Source organism: Lepidochelys olivacea (genome assembly GCF_965140295.1).
Source record: "Lepidochelys olivacea isolate rLepOli2 genome assembly, chromosome: 1".
Taxonomy (NCBI): domain Eukaryota; kingdom Metazoa; phylum Chordata; order Testudines; family Cheloniidae; genus Lepidochelys; species Lepidochelys olivacea.
Genome location: NC_140411.1, coordinates 242,196,325 through 242,220,785, shown reverse-complemented (window position 1 = coordinate 242,220,785; position 24,461 = coordinate 242,196,325). Strand labels below are relative to the sequence as shown.

Here is a 24,461-nt window from a genome sequence, read left to right as displayed (position 1 = left end):
ACGGCCAGGTAAATCGACCTAAGATACGCCGACTTCAGCTACACTATTCAGCTGAATATTCCGCCCTCCCCCCCCCAAGTGTAGACCAGGCTAAGTGTGTCAAGCTAACTACAAGGTGGAACAGATTGTTTAGCATCAGTAGTTAGCACATATTCTAAGGGGCCATTGAAGGTGAAGTGGCACTCCTGTAATGACAGGACTAAAAAGGGGTTTAGTGGTTACAGATTGTTGTAATAAGACATATATCCAGTGTTTTTAGTAAGGCCATGATTTTTAGTGTCTAGCAAAGTTATGAATTAAAGTTCCCAGGCTCATCTTTTGAAAGTGTCATGCAGGTTTCCTTTGATGATGAGTACTGATAGGTCAGATAGAGAGTGAAAAGTATGAGGAATACTTGTGGCTCCTTAGAGACTAACAAATTTATTTGAGTATAAGCTTTCGTGGGCTAAAACCCACTTCATAAATGGACACAAATCAGATGTCAAGAATTAGAACATTAAAAAACCAGTCAGAGAACACTTCAATCTCCCTGGTCTCTCGCTTACAGACCTAAAAGTTGCAATACTACAACAAAAAAACTTCAAAACAGACTCCAATGAGACACTGCTGAATTGGAATTAATTTGCAAACTGGACACCATTAAATTAGGCTTTAATAAAGACTGGGAGTGGGTGGGGTCATTACACAAAGTAAAACTATTTCCCCATGCTTATTTTTCCCCCTACTGTTATTCACACCTCCTTGTCAACTGTTGGATATGGGCCATTCTGATTATCACTACAAAAGGTTTTTTTTCTCCCGCTGATAATAGCTCACCTTAACTGATCACTCTCGTTATAGTGGGTATGGCAACACCCATTTTTTCACGTTTTCTGTGTGTGTATATATCGTCCTACTGTATGCATCCGATGAAGTGGAGTTTAGCCCACGAAAGCTTATGCTCAAGTAAATTTGTTAGTCTCTAAGGTGCCACCAGTCCTCCTCGTTCTTTTTGCTGATACAGACTAACACGGCTACCACTCTGAAAAGAGTGAAAAGTGTTCACTCACAGGTGCTATGATGTTTTTATCACTTTCCTGTGCGAGTTCATTCGAGAGTATAGTGATTGTCTGATTTCATCCACATAGTTTTTACTGAGGCATTTAGTGCACTGGATAAGGTTGTTGTGATAGGCATGGGTAGGATCCATGGATCTTGAAAGGAGCATTGTGAGGGGTGTTGATTATTGTAGCAGTTGAGGTCAGAGTAGATTAGATAAGGTTTAACCCAATCCACAACAATACAATGTCACTGTGCAGGATAGAAACCCCAAAAGAGGTTCCCATTTCATAGCTAGTTTTTTCCTGCCTGCTATCTGAGATGCACAAGAGGGGCTCTCCTATACACAAGCATTTACCCCCATGTACCCAATAATTTACCTTTTGCATGCTCCTTGTATAACCTACACACCTCCTGGGTGTGGTGTTCTGTCCCATCTAGTGGCACCGAGACCACTTGGAGAGTCTGTTCTACAGCCTTAGTCAAGGGCCACGTGGCTTTTCGCTCATGCAGTAGAGGCTCATGCATTCAGTTCCAGAGATCTCAGGTTCGATCCTGCCCACCGATGACTGGGGTCTGTCAGTGTTACACTTGCATATAAGAATATGTTCCCAGGAGAAATGCATACAGCAGAATGAAAACTGTATCTCATTTAAATTAATTGGTAAAATGAATGAGTAAGGCTTTCCACAAACAGAGGTGATGAAAGGAGGAAGCTAGGCAGTGTTCATGTATTAAACTGAGGACACTCCACAGAAAAAAAGATGACTTGTTTGATATTCTGACAATTGCCCACAAACTCATTCATGGATGGATGGACAGGAGAGACGCAGTAGGAAATGGGGTTCTTTTTGGAGATGAAGTCATTCACTCAATGCTAACTCAGTTTAAGGAGGCAGCTTGGAAACTGAAGACTGCAATTTGTTTTTGTTGTGCCTGATGGAAAAACAAATCTTAAGTTCCAGCTGGAGAATTCACAGAATTCCTTTGCTCATCAGAGTTGTTTCGTGATCTTGCTGAGTCCCACCTGGAAAGCATTAGTGTCAATAATAATGATAATACTTAGCTCTCATTACAATGTTTTTCATCCATAGATCTCAAAGAGCTTGACAAAAGTGAGTGGAGAATTACTATCCCTGTGTTAGAGAAGGAGAAACAGAAGCATAGAGAGGTTTGCCCATGATGACACAGCGAGCCCATGGCAGAACAAAGATGAGATCCAGGTCCATCTGGTTTCAAATCCATTGCCCTGTCTGTTGGACCACACTGCTTCTACTCGGGTTGTCCTTGTGTCCCATTACCTTTAGCAGTGATCAGAGGTGACAGGGGAAGGGGAAACGTGGTGAAAAATAGGAGTTGGAAAATAAGTCAAAATAGCCCTCCATCATGCTGGTGGACATGTCATTCAAGGCATGCAGTGAAGAGAGATCAATCTTTGTTTTAGCCTGGGGTGCCAGGATGATCAGACACCTGCAGTGTGAAGTGTGTGGGGAATGGACGCTTCACCATTCTCCTCTGAGGCAGCTAGGGGTGGGTTTGGGTAGCTTGTACAGGTGGTGTTCTCTGCACGATGCAGAGCCCAGCTCCGTGGGGATTCCTTGCATGGATGCATGCAGTAGTTTTTTAGAGGCTGGTGGGGAGCCTGTGTTGGGGGAATCCACCCATCATCAAGCACCACAGGGGAGAGGAGCACAGGGCACAAGAACTACTGAGGATAATCCACTCCCACTTTTGATTAGTAGAGCCATAGATTATAAAGCCAGCAGGAACTATTGTGACCGTCTGGTCTGACCTCCTGTATAGTACAGGCCATAGGACTTCCTGGAATTAATTTGTGTTTGAACCAGACCATATCTTTTAGAAAAAGCATGCCATCTTGATTTTAAAAATGTCCAGTGATGAATTCTCCACCGCATTCCCTGGTAAATTATTCCAATGGTTAATCACCTTCACTGTTAAAAATGTGCACCTTGTTTCAAGTCTAAAGGCTAGGTGCCCTTAACAAGTTTTGCATCCTGTGAATAGGGTTAGATAAGAATGACCCTCCCCATCTTTGTTGTGGTTCGCTTCATACCCTGTCCCAGTCTGTGTGTGTCTCTGCCCCCTTCATTTTGACATTGAAGAGCAAGTCCCTCCCGCTGCAGCAAGGCCGGCGCTCTGTTCATCTTTGGCGACTAGTGCTTCTGAGTAACGGGAAGTCAGCTGACTGTTTAACAGGAACTGGCTCAGCATTGGACTCCTGTGCATTTGAACCCCGCTGTAGGCTTGCTCTCCTCAATAATGTAGATATATGAATGATACAGTAATTAGCTCTTCTGCAGCACCTTCCATTCTGAGGAGCTAAAAATGCTTTACAAACATGAACAAATGAAGCTTTGCACCACCCCTGTGGGGGACGTGAGTATGACTCTCCCCTTCATCCTGATGGGGGAGACAAGGCACAGAAAGGTTAAAGTGATTTGCCTAGGGAGGCTGTAGCAGAGCTGGGAATATGAGGCCAGTTCTCCTGGCTGTCCTGCACATTAACCTCTAGGCCGTGGTCCCTCTGGCATACACATAGGGATTTATAGCATTTATTGCTGTGAACATCTTCCACCTATGTTGTGTTTTACAAGTAAAAATTGCTTTAACATAGCCACGCCCAAGTGCATGACAATGTGCTATGCCAGGAGTGGCCAAACATACTGACCCTACAAGCTATATACAATAATCTTCAGAAGTTCGAGAGCTGCAAGACATGCACATCCTGCCCCGCGGGACAGTGCCTGCCACGGTATGGGCCTTCTGCCCTGATGCCCCCTGCCCTTCCACTGAGCTAAAGCCATTAGCCCTCTCCCCCCGGCAGGGCAGAAGCCCCTTATTCTATCACTCCGCCGCATGGCAGAAGCCCCGAGCTCCCCCCTTCCCAGTCCTGTAGATGGAAATGGGGGGGGGTGTGCGGGGCTCTGGGGGGCAAGAGGACAAGCCACAGTTTGGCCACGTCTGTACTATGCTGATCCTTGGCTGCGATTTCAGCCCTTGTGGCCATTGCAGTGCAGCCTGCTCAGTGCACTCTGATTAGCTTGTCTCTCACCAACAGAAGTTGGTCCAATAAAGGATATTACCTCGCCCACCTGGTCTACTCGAATTTAGGACAGGCAGACCCGCCTGCAGAGAGCAGAAGCAAGATTAGTGGAGGATCTGGCCCCTCGTGTGTAATAAAGAGTGGATCAGTGTTTTATAATGCCATACAAACCCACACACCAGAACGTCAGTGGGCGGCTGCTCAGTGTAACTTCAGGTGGAAAGCAGGAGAGACATAGTGTGGGGAAAAGACTCATCAGTCTTATTCCAGTCTGGGCATGACTCTGTAGTTCAGCTCCTCTGGGCCAACTTGGTAGATGTTATTAATCTCTGGAAATCAGCATAAAACAGAGAATTGCATTCACAGCAGTCTACCAAGAGTTTTCAAGTAGCAGCATTGCCAACATAGCGGAGGAAATCCAACAAGTGTGTATTCAGACATTGGCTAGTCCAAATCCTGGCCCCATTGCCCATAATGCAGCCATAAAACTTGGGGACAAATTGCGATTGCCTTATTTTTGCTACTCCCAGAAGGAAGGCAATCACCATATGAAGCACAGATAGCTAGATTAGTCACTCTTTGGGAATTTTGCCATTCATGTCAGTGGGACAAGGATTTGGCCCACAACTTTAACTCAATGGCTTGATGCTTGCGGGATTCAGCTTGTAACTAAGATCAGAAAGAAGAGGAGGATCCTCCTCTGACAGTGTATATTGTAATATTTCATACTTCCATATGCCTTTATTTTCCATTTTGTATTTTTAATTCATTATGAAGTTTTCAGACAGAAGTGGATGTCATATGTGTAAGCTGAGTTCCTTGTTTTTTTCTTTTGCCTGTCACTGGCTGCATGCTCTCTATTGATGTCTTGTTCCTGGTACTTGACACTGACCATCTTGTCTGTGAAAGGAAGCACTCCTGCTGGCTTGCCTGATAAGAAGAAAGGGAAGTTTGCTTGGTTTAGTCACTCCACAGAAACCCATGGTAATGTTCCACTGTGCTCTGTGTCCATAACGTGTGTGTGTATACGTATATATATATATATATTGTATGTGAGTATATTTATGCATGTATGTGCCTCACTCCTTCTATTGCTTGTGCAGTGTCCTGTATATGTGTTTGAGGTGTTGCAAAGCAACCTTTTTCTAATATCTTCAAAACTGTTTTCCATTTGCAATCAAGCTCAAATATGTTTTGAAGGTGCTTCACTTCATATCAGAAGATTACGGGCCAAATAACTCTGTTTTGTTTTCCTGGGGTGGGGTCAGACTGTATGATCAAATGTTAACCTTGGGGGTTGGTTTCTTTTTCAGTTTGCTTGGCGGTTTCTTGTGCGTCAAAATATTGATCTCGCTGGTTTCTTAGGTTGTTTCTCCAAGCAAATAAGACAATAAGAGCACATACGTTTCTGTTGCCCCTTTTTGACCTAAGCAGCTAGTCAAAGTTCAGGACCCTAAAAATGTTCCAGTTGGAAGCAGAAATTGATGGAGTCTGGTATTTTCTTTGTTGCAATCTTGTTTATTTACAAGAAATATACAAAATCTTCCTTCTCCAAACCCAGGAGGAAGCAAAAACAAAAGGAGCAGTTTCTTAGCTTACAGCCCCAAGCCTCTCTAGCCAGCAGATCTAAAATCCCTCTCCACTACCCTTTTTCCAGGGTCACACTGTGCTTACAGGCTACTGCTAGGCTTTCTAGCATTTTGCATCTGCCTCTCTGTTTTTGTCTTTTTCAGTCTGTTGTCTCCTCTCCCCTCCTTCCCTCACCCCTATCCAAACAATACTCAGCCAAAAGCTCCTGGGCAAATTTCACACACTCTTCTTGTTTTAAGTGGGGGCTTATGCTTACAGTAATGTTAATTGAATGGTGCCTTCACACCTCTCAATCTCAATGGGGTTTTAACTCAACCCATAACAAGATTTCAGCCAGCTCATAAGATTATGTAAAGGTGTGGACACACTTGGAGCAATGCATTTGGTCATGTTGGAGGGAGTGCCATAGTGTCAAATATTTCATTCAGTGCTCAAAAACACAATCTAAGAATTTTAGCTCTCCATAAGAGACAAAGTAGAAATGCTGGAGATTGTTAGATTGAAAAAGAGGGAATACTCTGCACTGAAGCAAGAATACAGGATATGTTTGGAAGGGCCATCAGATCGCTCTCCAGCTTCTAAAAGAGGACCTGGTCTCACAGCCCATTGGACATCTGCCCAGTTGCAAATGCAGAGCATACCCTGAAAGGACCATCAGGTTTATCTCCTAGAGTTAGTTTAGCTCTTGCTCTGGTAGCCCATTGGATGTCTGTCTTATTGCTAACAATAGCTGTGTTCTTAGTAATACACAACATGTTCTGACAGCCCATTAAATATCTTTCCAGCCGCTAATACACAGCATGCTCTAAAGTCCCACCAACATCTGTACAGCTGCTAACATAGGTCATGTTCTGACAGCCTATCATACCATTCAGCTTGAAGAGTCATTTCTTTGTCTTCAATTCATTTTGTGTATTTGGAAAGTAGGGAGGGAGGAAAGACACATAGGGAGAAGTGCTGTCCTTTGTGCCACATGACCTCAGACAGATATAGGCTAAGGAGGTATTTTAATTCTCCAAACAAGGGACACAAGCAGTTACTCAGTTGGAGTTGTCTTCTTCCATGAACTCTTGGTGGAATGAAAGATTTAGGGGATTGATAATGGTCTAGGAAGTCAGTCCCCTATTCAAAAACAATCAGGTAGATGTGGATTACAATATTCAGCCTGGTTCTTAATTGACAGGCGTTCACACAAAAACTCCACCACAGTCAGTATTCTTTAGCTTCCTTGTTGGAAATTCTAGAAAGTCAGGTCATAGACTGAATGGGCCATAGAAACTGAGCTACTCTCTCATTCCTAGAGATCCCGTTCCTCCAGGTGTAAGGTTGAGGCACAGCGGTGGGCAGTTTTGGGGAGGATAGCGTCACTGCTGCTAATGCTATAGCTGCTTTTCAGATAATAGAGGACTTCAGTCACAAGAGCTGTGACTCTGGTACTTTTCATCAGCAATCAGTTCACCAGAACATATATCATTTATTTTAAAAAATGTAGACCATGCAGAAATAAAGGAATGTTTTTTTAAATGTTCCACTGTTAATCTCTTTGGTGGTTTTGCCAGATTTTCCCTCCAGTTTCCATTGATCCTATTTATAAACTTTCAAGGGATTAATTCACTGAAAGAAGCAGAGCAGCAGCTCTTGTCCCACTCTTTTCTGATGGGGAACTTGAGTATATACTTAAGCTATACCTGCTTGGCCTATGCAATAAGGCCACAGACTTGCTCAGCAAACCGCATAAGTAGGGCCCTACTATATTTACGACCCTGGAAAACGCAACACGGACTGTGAAATCTGGCCTCCCCCATGAAATCTGGCTATTGTAGAGGAGGGGCAGAGCTGGGGGCACCCCAGCCAGAGGCTCCTACCCTGCACCGGGCTCCAGCTGCTAGTTCTGGCCAGAATGGGACTACTTCTTTCTCTGCAGGAGCCACGACTGGGGCCAGGTCAGACCCACCTCCAGGAACCTCCCCCAGCTGCAGGAAGCTCAACGGCTTCTGAATGGGAGCCCAGATCTGAAGGCAGTGCTGCCACCAGCAGCAGCCTAGCCAGGACTAGCAGCTGGAGTCTGGCACATAGTAGGAGCCCCTGGCTGGGGCACCCCCAGCTTTGCCCCTTCCAGGCCCAGCGCTCAGGGTTAAAGGCGCCTTCAGCTGGCTGTGTTTGGGGAGAGGTGACCATGGCATCCCCTTGACCATGGCACCTACCCATAAGGCTGGCCCTGCTGCCCCCAAAAAAGTGGTAACCCGTTCCCCATAGCATGAGACCCTCACCTCTGTGCTGCTGCTGGCAGTGGCCCTGCCTTCAGAGCTGGGTGCCTGGCCAGCAGCCACCCTCTAGCAGTCCAGCTCTGCAGTGCTGCCTTCAGAAGTAAAGATGGCAACACCATGACCCCCCTACAATAGCCTTACAACTCCACACCCTCACAACCCCCTTTTGTGTCAGGACCCCCACATTTACAATACAGTAAAATTTCAGGTTTAAATATCTAAAACCATGAAATTAATGGCAAAGAGTCCTGTGACACCTTATAGACTAACACCTTATAGACTAATTGGAGCATAAGTTTTTGTGGGTAAATACCGACTTCATCAGATGCATGTAGTGGAAGTTTCCAGAGGCAGGTATAACTATGCAAGCAAGAATCAGGCTAGGGATAACGAGGTTAGTTTAATCAGGGAGGATGAGGCCCTCTTCTAGCACTTGAGGTGTGAACACCAAGGGAGGAAAATATCCTATGACTGTGAAATTGACAAAAATGGACCATGAATTTGGTAGGGCCCAATGCATAAGGCTTAGATATTGCTACTCAGAGTCTATTTGCTAAGCTGTCCCCTCCATTGTCATTGGTTGCTAATAGATGTTTTGCAATCTAATCACCAACTCTTTGCTTTTTCTTCACTTTGCAGTGAGCATGCCTACAAGTGAGACTGAGTCCGTGAACACAGACAATGTGGCAGGAGCAGATATTGAAGGAGAAAACTGCGGTGCTAGGCTGGCGTGAGTACTTATATAAAGATATCAATGTTGCTTCTGCTGCAGACAAGATGGATTTAAAGGGTTAAATCCAAGTATTTTAAATGCAAACTTAATGGTTTTGTGGCAAAATACCTTGTTCACCTCAGTAGGCTCAGTCCTTTTTAGCCTTGGAGACTCAGGTTTGGGGCAAGGTGAATCCTTATAGGTGGCACAGGGTCCTGCTACTCCTCTCCTCAGTCAGTCCCTTGTGCTTGTTTTCCTTCCCTTCTGGGGAGCAAGTGCAGCCTCCCTACTGGGAGGGTCTGGCATCTTGCTGCAAACAGCATACTAGCAGCTTCCCTACTCCTCTCACTCCCCCCCCAACCACCCAGGGGAGGGTTTAAAAAGGTCCCAAGTAGTTGGAGTCAGCTGAACCTAATTGGTTCCCTAGCAACCCCTTTTCCAGCTGAACCTTATTGCCCCATGGTTCTCTCTCCTCAGTGGATAGGGAGGGGCCTTTTAATCCCCTGGGACTAATTACTACCCCCCCTTTTGTAGCTGTTTGTCCTGGATTTACCACAGTTTTTAAACAAGAAAATTGTATGTGGGAAGTTACGAAACCTAATAGGCCACATTCTGATCTCAGTCAGGTAAATCCAGAGTGACTCTTGATCTCAGTGGAGGGATTTGGGATTTATGTGTTAATTAGACCAGAATCAGGTGCACTATAAAGAGAACTGTTTCTATGGTCTTATCCACACATGAAAATTAAAGGATAATAAGGAAGGGTGTAAATTTGAATGGATTAAATATTTCTTGATTAATTTCATCTGAGGACACTCTTATTCCAGAATAAGATTGCCTTAATTCAGAATAAGGCACTCTTATTCTGGAATATGAACATCTGCACGTTAATCAGTAATATGAACATCTGCACGTTAATCAGTAATAGCTATTCTGGAATCATTACCCATGTAAACAAGCCCTATAATGTACTTTTTAAAAAGTTGATGAAAACCATTTTTTTTTAAATTAAACATTCTCCTGTATTGATAGATATCCAGACAGAATGACATTGGTCTAGCTAGCACAGGAGAACCAAAGAGTGAAACTGACTAGTCTGATTTAATGAGATGAGTGACATGCAAAAAGCAAGCAAACATCATACATTATGTAAAATCGTTTTGATACTCAGCATTCTTTCAGGTTTAATTACTTAAGGTGTTATTAATAGAACAGGTAACATAATTTAAATATATACCTCTGGTCCCAAACCTGCAAGCACTCAAGAGTTGCAGCATTTTTATTTTGAAAAGTGTCCCTTTAAAAGTGATGGATCCAGATTCCAAAATTCTGGATATGTTCTCAAATCAATGCACAACGTTTTCATCAGGACTAATGGGATTTGCACTGCACATCAAGTTCTGATTACTGTACATAGCATGGTACCTCTTATTATAAAAATGTTAATGATGACATAGAAGTACCTCAATCAGAAAAAATGCCATGGGTCATAAAATCTATTAGGCACATATGCAAAATATGTGAGACAGTATTTCTGGAAGGTATTTAAAATATTATGTGCTGGACTATGGCAGGCCCTTGTGTGAGTGCATAGCAGAGTGGGGAAAGCATCTCTCAGCCTCTTGCATGGCTCTCACAAGGGCTGGTCACAATTGCAGGCAGAATGCTACGTCAGTGTGTACCCAGAAGCATATGTCACACCAAAGGGAGGAAGTGGTAGGTGGGATTATAAGTGACATCACTACCTCAACTGCCCTGCAGAACAGCCTCAGCACACCTGTGGTGCAGCCTGCACAGTCCCCTTGCAAACTGAAGAACTCAAGGAGGCAAAAATCCACCCCAAGCTCCCTGGGACCTATACTATAGAAGCGTAATTTAGGCCCCATAATATTGGTCAGCAGTTGCCACTATCTGTAATTACTTATCTGGTGTGCACAAAGTTATTAGCAAGTGCAGTTTGTTTTCATCACCCAGATCACAAACCTCATGAAAAATTACTTATCCTTTTTCCTTGTGCTTCCTCCATCTGTCTGCTGCATTCACCCGTTCTCTTTTGTAGTTTGTAAGCTCTTCGTGGCAGGGACTGTCTCTTTTTTCCTTTGTGTGTATAGTGTTTGTCACGGTGAGGTCCTTAGGCATGAGCGTAATACAAATAATAACAAAAATGGCAAATGTATTATAGTGTCTATATAGTCACCTGTAATTTAATATTACAATGTGCATTCATATCATGCTTTTCATCCCAAAGGATCCTAAAGCACTTCATGGTCTGTGTATGTAGGGGTCACTTTTCCAGCACTGAAGTGCAACCACCTTCAGGATAAAAAGTGGCGGCTATCTGAAAGTGCCAGGAGACACTACACATTCATGGGTTTAGGAGACATGAAGGATGACTTGTCCTATGTTGAAACTGCAGGGGGGATTTTGACAGCTAGAGTAGAATTACCTTTATTAGAAAGTGGCCAGGATACTGAGGCTAACACTCAATTCTGTAGGTAATCAGGTTTTCAAATATATGTTTCTGTGGGGTGCAAAATAGGCCTAAAATAGCTAGAGATGACCAGTGGGAAATTCCACTCTGTTACTTTCTGCTCCAGCTATCTGCCTACCCAAAGTGTAAGGGGGAAGGACAGGACATGTCAGGGGAATTCCAGGGGCTGGGCATGGACAGGAAGGTGCATGGTGGAGCAAAGCTCTTTTACACCTGATCCTCAACTGGTGTGGAACTTACACCAGTGGTGGAAATTAAGATAGGCCCATTGCTGTTTTAAGTTCCACCAGGGTTGGACAGCTGAGGATCAAGGAGGGAGATGCAGCCATCTTTCTGCAGTTGCCACTCTCCACTATATCTGAGAACAACTCAAACGTAGTGGGAAATTGAAGCCAATACAGTTTTATGGGGAGGGGTTTCACATTCCTTCCTCCAAAAAAGACTAGAATCTCAGCAAACTTTTCTTTGGCCAAAAGAAGACTGGGTGCAAGTTCCTCTAGGCCCCATTGATACTGTTCCAAGCGTCAGGGAAATGGAAGATGCTCCCTGCCACCAGGATAACAAGAGGCCACACCAGTGTGTTTGAAATCCAAACCCAAATCTGGACTGAGATCCACATTTTGCCAATGGTTCTTGTCTTAATAATGGGCCTGAACCAATAATCTGGATCTGAAAACTCTCCAACTTTAGGGAAGTTCAGATCTGGATCTGAACTTTGGTGCTTGGGCCCATCTCTAGTTTATTGTAGTTGTCATGTCTCCCTCTCAGGCAGCAATAAGTCTGAAATTCAGATTGTTAGGGTGTACCAAATCCTGAAGTTCCTATTAAATCCTTGTTCAATCCTCATGTAAGCCAAAATACCCCATGGAGCATGTAAAAAATTATGTAAGAATTTCACAATTTGACCTATTAAGTTGAATGAGAGTATTCCTTGAGGAGAGGCTGAGTAAGGACTTCAGGATTTGGCCTGATAATAGGGAAGTAGTGATTAGCTCAATTCTAAAATACAGGGGGAATTCTTGTATGAGGAATGCTGAATCTTTCAGACAAGTTTATAGGGCCATATCTTCAGTTCGTAACAGGCTTTTTAAAATTATTATTATTATTTATTATTATTTTTGCTCCTTTGGCTTCAGTTGAGCAATGCCCATTTACTCCATCTGAAGATCTGACCTGTACTTTTTAGTAGACCTTTGTGAGTTCATCTTTCCACTGGAATTTGCAAGCACAAATGAAATAACTAGATGAACTTTGTAAAGCTTCAATTTGTCCTTTAGGCAAATTATCATTTCTACAAATCTGGTAAAATCTCAGGGGCAATGAGTCCCTTTAGTCTTGTTGGAGCAATAGGGAGATTTCAAGTCAAAGTTGATTTTTTTAGTGACATCGGGCTGAAGGGTATTTAACTCTGTCAGTTTGGCAAGTCAACCTTGCCATCAGATTTCAGAGTAGCAGCCGTGTTAGTCTGTATACACAAAAAGAAAAGGAGTACTAGTGGCACCTTAGAGACTAACCAATTTATTTGAGCATAAGCTTTCGTGAGCTACAGCTCACTTCATCGGATGCATTCAGTGGAAAATACAGTGAGGAGATTTATATACACATAGAATGTGAAAAAATGGGTGTTATCATACACACTGTACAGAGACTGATCACTTAAGATGAGCTATTACCAGCAGGAGAGCGGGGGGTGGGAGGGCCGAGATATGACAGATTCTTCTGCTGGGCTAAGAGTATAGTTGGATAGATTGACAAGGTTCCCTTAACCCACCCAGCAATATTGTTAATTTATCCAACTATACTTTTAGCCCAGCAGAAGAATCTGTCCTATCTTGGGGCCTCTCCTTCTGCCCCTCCACCCCACGAACATGATACAGTTCTGTGGTGACCTAGAATCCTATTTTTGACGTCTCCGACTCAAGGAATATTTCCAACATACCTCTGAACAACATACTAATCCACAGAGACCTTCCTACCAACACTACAGAAAGAAGGATTCTAGGTGGACTCCTCCTGAAGATCGGAACAACAGACTGGACTTCTACATAGAGTGCTTCCTCCAACGTGCACGGGCTGAAATTGTGGAAAAGCAGCATCACTTGCCCCATAACCTCAGCCATGCAGAACACAATGCCATCCACAGCCTCAGAAACAACTTTGATATTATAATCAAAAAGGCTGACAAAGGAGGTGCTGTCGTCATCATGCATAGGTCGGAATATGAACAAGAGGCTGCTCAGCAGTTCTCCAACACCACTTTCTACAAGCCATTACCCTCTGATCCCACTGAGGGTTACCAAAAGAAACTACACCATTTGCTCAAGAAACCCCCTGAAAAAGCACAAGAACAAATCCGCACAGACACACCCCTGGAGCCCCAACCAGGGGTATTCTATCTGCTACCCAAGATCCATAAACCTGGAAATCCTGGATGCCCCATCATCTCAGGCATTGGCACCCTGACAGCAGGATTGTCTGGCTATGTAGACTCCCTCCTCAGGCCCTACGCTACCAGCACTCCCAGCTATCTTCGAGACACCACTGACTTCCTGAGGAAACTACAATCCATCTGTGATCTTCCTGAAAACACCATCTTGGCCACTATGGATGTAGAAGCCCTCTATACCAACATTCCACACAAAGATGGACCTACAAGCCGTCAGGAAGAGTATCCCCGATAATGTCATGGCAAACTGGTGGCTGAACTTTGTGACTTTGTCCTCACCCATAACTATTTCACATTTGGGGACAATGTATACCTTCAAATCAGCGGCACTGCTATGGGTACCCGCATGGCCCCACAGTATGCCAACATTTTTATGGCTGACTTAGAACAACACTTCCTCAGCTCTTGTCCCCTAATGCCCCTACTCTACACTGATAACATCTTCATCATCTGGACCCATGGAAAAGAAGCCCTTGAGGAATTCCACCATGATTTCAACAATTTCCATCCCACCATCAACCTCAGCCGGGACCAGTCCACACAAGAGATCCACTTCCTGGACACTGTGGTGCGAATAAGATGGTCACATAAACACCACCCTCTACCGGAAACTTACTGACCACTATTCCTACCTACATGCTTCCAGCTTTCACCCAGACCACACCACACGATCCATGGTCTACAGCCAAGCTCTACGATACAACCGCATTTGCTCCAACCCCTCAGACAGAGACAAACACCTACAAGATCTCTATCAAGCATTCTTACAACTACAATACCCACCTGCTGAAGTGAAGAAACAAATTGACAGAGCCAGAAGAGTTCCCAGAAATCACCTACTACAGGACAGGCCCAACAAAGAAAATAACAGAATGCCACTAGCCGTCACCTTCAGCCCCCAACTAAAACCTCTCCAACACATCATCAAGGATCTACAACCTATCCTGAAGTATGACCCATCACTCTCACAAATCTTGGGAGACAGGCCAGTCCTTGCCTACAGACAGCCCCCCAACCTGAAGCAAATACTCACCAGCAACCACATACCACACAACAGAACCACTAACCCAGGAACCTATCCTTGCAACAAAGCCCGTTGCCAACTGTGTCCACATATCTATTCAGGGGACACCATCATAGGGCCTAATCACATCAGCCACACTATCAGAGGCTCGTTCACCTGCACATCTACCAATGTGACATATGCCATCATGTGCCAGCAATGCCCCTCTGCCATGTACATTGGTCAAATTGGACAGTCTCTGCGTAAAAGAATAAATGGACACAAATCAGATGTCAAGAATTTTAACATTCATAAACCAGTCAGAGAACACTTCAATCTCTCTGGTCACTCGATTACAGACCTAAAGGTCGCAATATTACAACAAAAAGACTTCAAAAACAGACTCCAAGGAGAGACTGCTGAATTGGAATTAATTTGTAAACTGGATACAATTAACTTAGGCTTGAATAGAGACTGGGAGTGGATGTGTCATTAAACAAAGTAAAACTATTTAAAGTAAAACTATTTCCCCATGTTTATACCCCCCCGTTCCTCAGACATTCCTGTTAACTGCTGGAAATGGCTCACCTTGATTATCACTACAAAAGGTTTTCTCCCCCCCCGCCCCACCCCGTGCTGGTAATAGCTCATCTTAAGTGATCACTCTCCATACAGTGTGCATGATAAACACCCATTTTTTCATGTTCTATGTGTATATAAATCTCCTCACTGTATATTCCACTGAATGCATCCAATGAAGTGAGCTGTAGCTCACGAAAGCTTATGCTCAAATAAATTGGTTAGTCTCTAAGGTGCCACTAGTACTCCTTTTCTTCTTGCCATCAGAATGTACTTATGACAAGAGGAAGACATGCCTTTGGGAGAAGGAAAGGAAAAGCAATGTTATTAAAGATGACTTAGAATTACTGGATGTTCTTTCTGTTCTTATATGAAGTAGTAGAACCTTAAAAAAAAAGGTCTGTGAATGGCAGAAATATCAGCACAAGAAGCTAATTCCAAGCATCTCTTTTGGAAATGGAAATCTCTTCTGACAGCACTACCTGACTTCATGGAGATATGTTCTCAGTGAGATCAGGAGAGCACCCCTCCAGCAGAAGTAGTTTCCTGGTGCATCATGCTCCAAAGAAACCTGTATCTTCTATAGTACCTAAGCCTAAGTGCCTTCTTTAGCAGAGCTGTCTGGAGTGATTCTAACCTTAGAACCAACAGAAGGAGCTCTAGGAAGAGTTAAATTTGGATTTCTTGATTTCGTTAATGTGCTTTACATCCAATTTATCAAAACAAAAACAAAAAATCAGTGCCAAATTCATCCCTGGGGTAATTCCTTGGACATGAATGGAGTTATATCAGGGATGGGTTTGGCTCACAATGCCTAGGGTAGCTGTAATACATATCAGTTTTTAGGGACCGTTCTGAATTTGATAGGACTATCAAGAACCATCTACAAGCATCCCAAAACTTCTGCAGTGCCAACATGACATCACTCATACGATGATGTTGCCTTACATTGTGATAACATCTGCATTGGAATGGTAACACAACAGTTTTATCCCAAAGACAAAATTTGAAACCCTAATCTTATCTCTGTCCCACCACAGCTGTGACTGACCTATTTTAACAAGGTGCGTTGAAATGTGTTTCCCATGATCCTCTGCAACAAATAAACTGGTGTTAAACCTACACCTAGGAGCAATGGATTTTGGATTAAGGAGCAGCCTTACTCACAAGGCTTCCCAGCAGTGAGTAATTTATCTGAGATGCTGCATTTTTATCCATAGACCATATGAATTCCCTACAGATATATCTTTAATTTGGAGCCCATGTTGTTGTAGCTTAGATTCCTGAGGTCAGGCAGGACCCATGCTTAATATTAGCCTTGTTGGAACTGAATTTTGGACTAGGTGCACCCAAGAAATCTGGTCCTCCAATACAACCAGAAATACGCAGGGTGACATGAAGCTCTTGCCTTTTTTTTGAGTAGCTGATCTATAGAAAGACCCTTGTTGAGACTCATGTTCCAGGAGGCCACAGTAGAGGGTTGAAGCATTTGAACTCAAAGGAAGAAACAGCTTCAAATGATCAGCTTTCATTGGAACAATCAGCCGTTTGGCATTTTCATCCTGGCCAGGATTTCCTTTCAGTCCTGGTATAGTCCAACCATTTTGCACAGGGGGGTTAAAACAAAAAAGCCAGAATAAAACAAAATAAATGAGTTACCCAGGCTTTTCAATTGAATATCCTATGTCCTGAAAATTTTGTAAGTAATGAAAGCGCTTGGCATCAGCTGATCCATCAGTGTATTTCCCTTGGTGCTTTTCCTTGTGCTCTTCTGGCTGGCAGAATAATTCCTTTGCAGCTCTTAGAACAGTCGGTATAGGCATCTGTGGAGAAGGGGGAAGAGCTGATCACATGCAGGTTTGTTGTCTGCCACGGCTGCTGCTGTTCTGGGCTTGATAAGCAAATAGTGTCTGAAGACACTACAGACTGCTGCTGATCTCTTTGCTGCTGCGAGATCTCTGGTCCCCGCCACATCAGGAGCCATGGTAACAGATGTCTGCCAAAAGCCCAGAAATTCACTGCTGATTTCAGTTGGAAAATGCACAGGCTTGGCCCTTGTTTCTCTTTCTTGTCTACAACCCTCCCAAGTATCACAGCCTGGGCCATTGGTACTGACGGCCAGCCCAGTACCTCATGAGATGTGTGTATAGAGGACAGTAGGTTGGCTTTATAGAGGAGGATCCTTCACATTTCCAACTCTGTGACTAGCCTGACTCCACCTCCCCCACCCCCCTTCACCCCTTGCTTCACAGTCAGGGCTGGAGTTTCCATTAGACTCTAAAACCCTAGCCTAGTTTCCCAGCCTGTGGTGTAACTCCTTGACTAGCAAATCACCTTAAGATTTCAGCAGGACGGATTTGGGGATTGATTGCAGCCCCAGCAAGTTTGCAAATGACACTAAACTGTGGGGAGAGGTAGATACACTGAAGGGTATGGATAGGGTCCTGAGTGACCTAGACAAATTGGAGGCTTGGGCCAAAAGAAATCTGATGGGGTTCAACAAGGACAAATGCAGAGTCCTGCACTTAGGACGGAAGAATCCCATGTACTGCTACGGGCTGGGGACCGACTGGCTAAGCTGCAGTTCAACAGAAAAGGACCTGGGGATTACAGTTGATGAGAAGCTGGATATGAGTCAACAGTGTGCCCTTGTTGCCAAGAAGGCTAACAACATATTGGGCTGCATTAATAGGAGCATTGCCAGCAGATCAAGGGAAGTGATTATTCCCCTCTATTCGACACTGGGGAGGCCACATCTAGAGTATGGAGTCCAGTTTTGGGCCCCCCACTACAGAAAGGCTGTGGACAAATTGGACAAAATATGCCAGTAGAAGGCAACAAAAAATGGTTAGGGGGCTGGACTTATGAGGAGAGGCTGAGGGAACTGGGCTTACTTAGTCTGCAGAAGAGAAGAGTGAGGGGGGATTTGATAGCAGCCTTCAACTACCTGAAGGGGGGTTCCAAAGAGGATGGAGGTTGGCTGTTCTCAGTGGTGGCAGATGACAGAACAAGGAGCAATGGTCTCAAATTGCAGTGGGGGAGGTCTAGGCTGGATATTAGGAAACACTATTTTACTAGGAGGATGGTGAAGCACGGGAATGAGTTACCTAGGGAGGCAGTGGAATCTCCATTCTTAGAGGTTTTTAAGGCCTGGCTTGACAAAGCCCTGGCTGGGATGATTTACTTGGGGATTGGTCCTGCTTTGAGCAGGGGTTGAACTAGATGGCCTTCTGAGGTCTCTTCCAACCCTAATCTTCTATGATTCTATGATTTTATGGAGATGCTCTGCTGTCTCTTACCACTGCTGGCCAGCAGCTGCCACTCCAGTACGATTCAGTGCCCATCCAGTCAGGTCGGGGTTGCTCTTTAGTTCTCATGGAGTCAGAGCAATACTGTAGTGAGGGGAAAAGGAAGGAGAAATGGCGTCAGTCTCCAGGCACTGCTACAGCTCACTGATTCTGTCAGGAGACTGAGTATAGTTGTCAAGTAAAGATCTTCCCATCAAGTCTCAGTGGAGTCGTGGGAGTATCTGAACCCATATTAAAGCAAGGTTAACTGTCCTTTTGTCATCAGTACTGTGTCCCAGTTTACTGGAAGCCTTTAATTAATACACAAAGGGCCAGTTACTATCATCACTTACACCTGTGCATCTCCACTGATGTTAATGGGGTTACACAAAATGTACCTGAAAGAAGAGTTTAGTTCAGTGACTGCCATAGGAATTACACAGGCAAATATGAGAGCAGAATTCAGCTCTAACAATTTATTAAGGTGACATATTACCAGCTTTATTGCTGGATACATACCTGAAACTGACTAACCCTCCTAAAGTGTCCTGTCACCGCATGCATTTTTCCCATGAAAGGTCTAAAATAGGATCTTTGGTAGTTGTCACTATTTCAGGCATTCCAAAGTCCTGAGTGGAAACAAGCAAGGAATTTTTCTAGGACCTTTAAATTAACCAGGAAAGAATGTTACCCTGATAGTTTTGTTTGGCTGTTTGACCACTAATTGCACCACTAACCTGTATCATGTCAACATGCAGTCAATGTCACAACACTAGGATTAGTGTTAAAATCTGTGAGGTCTGAACAATGCAGCTCCTTGGATATGATGAAGTTGTGTATTTCCTAGAGTTACAGTAAGTGAATTTCTATGCTACTGATGTTCTGAGAGCTTTTAGTTGTGTCCATGGGGGTTTATAAGTTATCAGGAAGATAATTACTTGGGAGGTTATACAGTATAGTAGTAGCTGTGACCAAGGTGACAAATAATTGCATGGTTATACAGTATTGTGGTAAAATCTGTACAGTGAGAATATCTGTGAAGTATCATGATTGATATTACATGCTTGGAGACCTGTAAGGTGTTCCCAGAATTGCTATTCTGGTAGATGTACAGTTATATTGGTGCCTAAATCCTCCACAGTCTTAGTGCAATAGATTTTATTTCTGTATAGCTTTCATACCAGAGTATCACACGCTTCTTCATAAATGTCTTTCTGTTTGTCTCCTATGGAATACTTGATGGTCTGATGTGTGATGGTGTTGTGTAAAGGTTTTGTCAGTAAGAATCTGGGGTATAGCACCACCTGTGATTTATGCAGATTACCTTGAACTCATTAACCCTTTATACCCCACCCTTTATACCCCATATCTGTTATATGTTACAGATTTATGGAGATACAATTTTAGAAAAGTTTTAGGGAATTAAAAAACAAACAGGGAACTATTTTGGTGTCCTTCCTTCTTTAAACTTAGATGAGTTAAACTATCATGAGTCTAACTCTGCTCTACTCAGAGAGAGCTCTAAAAACATCTAATAATGATCTAAAATAGCTTTCTTGTATTTTAAATGCCAGGATTGTAAGGTCCAATATCTGAAGACCTTCCAGAGCTAGAAGTAAAAGCTGTGTCTCATTGGAAAACTGGGAAGCTTTCTTTTCCAGTGACGTAAAGCTCCTAACATAATAGGGTTGTGAAGTATTGGTCTTAAACTCATCACTTTGTCCAGCACTAAATCTTGTACACCCTGAACCTCAGGGGGCAGGTGTAATTTTGGAGTGGCACAAAGGGTTTGTAACAAGGGGCCAGAATCCATAGATATAACAGCATGTTTTTGTGTGAGAAGAATGACTCTGCTTCTGAAAGGCAGGAGGCCTGTGGTAGTAAGGGTCAGCTGAGAGGAGTGTTACAGACTAGCTGGCCTACTGTACATAATGTTTCCATGTTTGTAGAATCAGTCGTATTATTCAACTTATGTTTTCAGAATTCATGTTTCACCCTTGTATTCTGGCTCTAGATAAAAATATTTTCTTCCTTCCCTGACCTATGTGTGTATATATATATATATATATATATATATAGTACCGCTATGGGGTAAACCTTCTGCCTTAGCAGAAGGGCATCCGAAGCAGTGGGAAGATTATTAGCTAGCCTGGCGGAGAAGTGATGGCACTTTGCTGCAGCTCCTTGTGCACCAGAGATGTAATTATCACATGCATGATGAATATAACACTTGCCATAACTTTTTGCTTACCTAAATAAAAGGTTCCTTAAATGCCACACAGCTCCCTTTTTTGTAAAGCAGGAGGGACACTTGGATTCAGCCCGTGGGGTCCCCAGAGGCTTTAAACTTCTGTCCTTCACCTTCCATCGGTCATCTCCCCCATGACGCCTTCCTCTCTCCACCTCTCTCCCTTGTTCCTCCCTACCATTCTCCAGGAGTGACCTCTCCTCTCATTCTCTGTGCCTCTTTCACTGTCTCTCTCTCTCTCCTTCTCTCTCTCTCTCTCTTACACCCTTTGACTTCTTCTTCCTTCCATCCTCTGTGACTTGTCCCTTGCTCTGACTGAGTTCTATCTCTCTCCTACTGCATGTTCACAAATTATGATTTGTTTTAGGTCATACTTTTAAACCATTCTTTAAGTCTGAACATTCATTAAATCTACATATTGTACAATCTATAGAGATGACTTTTCAAAACAAAACTTCTTCCAAATTATAGTGTTTGGAACATCATAATATTAAGGATACCCTCTGTGGGTACCTCATTACTTCATTCACTTTTAAGTTCCCATTGTTTTTTACAGCAATGTATTACATTTAGAAGACACGTTATTTCTTCTTCTTTATAAAAATATTTTTTGTGGTGTTGTCTATATTCACTGCAGGCTGGTATGTGGCCTAGTGTTGCTTGCATATGACACTGCAGGAGAGATGTATTCAGTGCAGAGGATTTTTCTTTATTTGGACCATCTGCTGGTGAAATATATGTTTCTATCTCTAAAATCCCTTCCACATAAAGAAACTGACCCATTGGTGTCTGGTCTGTCAGTGACGGATTGGGAATCTATTCTTGGCTTTGCCTGTGACTTGCTGTATGATGTTAAGTAAGTCACCTAGGTCATTAAACTTGGGTGCCTCAAATTAGACACTGAAATACATATTTAGGTTGAAAGTGGTCTGATTTTCCAGGGTGCTAAGCACCCGCAAATCCCACTGAAGCCAATGGAAACTGTGGGCACTCAGTGCCTTTGTAAATTGGGCCACTTTAATTTACATGACTACATGTGACTGTAGGCACCCAAATTTGAAGTTGTTGGTCATAACCCTTTATACCTTGGTTTCAGCAAAATGAAGATGATTTATTTACCACTTTGTAAAGTTCTTCGAGAGCCTCAGGTAAAAGGTGCTATATAAAGTCAAAGTGTTAATATTTATATATTAGCATACATTTATTTCATATAAAAGTAAAATCCAGAGGATTGTAACTCTTCAATGACAAAAGGAAAAAGAAGAAGATGGTCACATTTGTATAAGACATTTGGTAACAGGGTTATGGTAACCTTTGGCTTCAGAATGACCTCTTAGATAACAGAAGGGCTGTTTCATTGATGATGTGGGTGACAGAATCTTCAGGTTCACATGGCACCACTCTCCTTCATCTTACCAACAAGACTGTACTCTTCTTCTGCCAGGGCAACCCCCAGTGGCATGGATTGAGTTACAGTTTTCAAAGAGGAAAACAGTATGCATTGGGAATCCATTGTGCTTATTCTTACTTCTTTCTATTGCTGTTCTCATGGAGGTCTAGAGTGTACAGTTCATTTAGAAGCACTAACAGTAACTCTTATCTTTCAGGCATCGGATCTCCAAATCTAAGTTTAGGTAAGTAAAATATAGTTGTATATTTTTCTGTCATTCGACTGGTTTTTTATCCCACCTTTTAAAATTATCTTTCACTGTCACCATGGCACATGGATAACTCTAAGCCATTCCCAACGTGGATAGAATTTAATCAATCATCCACCAAAATCAGTGACCTTTTTACTTAATATTAGACTGAGATAAGGCCCATGAGTTAGAGGTGACACTTATCTCAGAAGTTCACATTTTCTGGCATGTTGGCCTGAAAGCTTCCCCATTGGTAACATTGGGTCATAAAATTATAGAAGCTAGAGATAGACCAGTTAGATCATCAGCTGATATTCATTCCACTAAAAGGCCAACCCAAGTGTTTGTTTTCTACAGCATTGGGTAGTGTTCTCTTCTCTTTAGTTGTAAATGTCTCAAGAGATAGGGCTTCCATGTTAAATTAGGCTTCATCCCACCACTGGACAGAGCTGGAATATTTTACCCTTTTGTAGCAAGATCCACAGAGTTTCCCTACTGGGTGTTTGATTCTTAGTAATTTATCAGCTTTTAGAAATGTGTGGAGGGCCTGGGCTGACCAGACGTATACTTCCACTGGCAGAATTTACTCCATCATGCTTATAAATATATACTTGCTCATTGTGAAAAAGGTTTCCAGTCCATTTCCCTCTCCAGTATGTGACCTATATTGTCTTCATGGCTTTGAATTATAAGTCCAGCAAGACTTCTAACACTAGAATGCTATAAGAAATGCTTTGGCTTCCTCCATAATTGGGACAGGAAAACTGCTGTTTTCTTCCTCATACAGGAGATGTGAATAATAATGTAGAATTGTCATATTAACCCGTGCACATACATACATGCATGTGTGAATGCACACGTACAGTACATGCATGCTGACACATGTACAAACACAGGAAAGCATAAATATTCCTACATACATATAGGTGCACGTATAGCACAAATGCATGCACATGCACACACATACATGCACACGCTTACACATTTTGGACTAGATGAAGGCTGGAAAACAAGACCACAGCATTAATGCTATTTGATCTTCATGCACTTATTCCTGATGATGTCAGAGTATCTCTATTAGCCAAACACTACAATAATTTTCTCACTTTTCAAAAATAACACTTCTAGACTCGCTTCCACTTGAGCGCACACAAATTACTTGTGTTTCGTAGAAAAATTCTTAGTATTTTACCTAGCTAACAAAGATTTACAGTTGAGTTCCTGATAAAATTTTGCTGTAAGATTCTTAAGCAGTGGTGGAGTATTTGCATCTGGTTTTAGTGTGTCTTGGTGCTGAACTCCGTCCTAGTCCGAGATCACTGCTTACCACTGGACAGGGAATGAGAGAGACAGGTCTAGCCAAGGAAAGTTCCCATTCCACTTTGTCATGTAATACATCTATAATAAAAACTATTAGATGTATTATACAGTGCCAAGAGTTGCCTGGAAACTGGTTGCTAAGCAAGTTAAATTCTGAAGAGTAGGAGGTGTATAATTAGCTTTAAATACCTTCTGTGGTTAGTAATTACCCTCAGAAATCAGTGTGACACTCATGAGGGGCTGTGTTCATGGAAGGCATAATTTAAAGGGGTACTGTTTATTAGCAAATGGCATCCTTATCAACAGGCACAGGGGAAGATCTTGAGGTCCCCCAGGGATCTCAAAGAAAATAGACTTTTGTGACATTGTTTTCAGTACAGAGTTGGCTGTCTTGTTGGGCCTCATACTGATAGGTGCTGAGCACTTGAAATTCCCATTCTTTGCTGAGATTCACAGGCACACGGCACCTCTCTGGGGGCCTCGATTCCAGGCCCATTGTAGGCAACGAAAGACTTTCAGTTGACTTCAGTGGGCACTGGATCTGACCCATGACCAGGCCCACAGTTATTCAATAAAGAAAAGCTTACTATTTCTGTGGAAAACAAGAAATCTCTAGAGGCCTTTTCTTTCTGGTCAGCACATGTCTCCTCTCACCGAGTCAAACTGGCTGAAAGGGCTCGTCCACCCGAGAATCTTAGTACTTTGTTTAGAACCGTGTTTTGTTCAGATGGTTGTGGTCACCCTGAGCAGTCATGGAGACTCTCTCCCAGCATGGA

The 24,461-nt window shown here is 43.0% G+C and overlaps 1 protein-coding gene across 3 annotated transcripts in view; it reads left to right on the top strand.

Annotated features, from left to right (window-relative positions):
* Window positions 1-24,461, top strand: part of CACNA1C (calcium voltage-gated channel subunit alpha1 C) — a 633,467-nt gene that overhangs the window by 464,796 nt on the left and 144,210 nt on the right. For all 3 annotated transcript variants that reach the window (XM_084640503.1, XM_084640501.1, XM_084640502.1), the window contains exons 10-11: window positions 8,599-8,689; window positions 22,333-22,359. In XM_084640503.1, coding sequence (XP_084496629.1) covers window positions 8,599-8,689; window positions 22,333-22,359 — 118 coding nt within the window. The remainder of the gene's footprint in view (window positions 1-8,598; window positions 8,690-22,332; window positions 22,360-24,461) is intronic.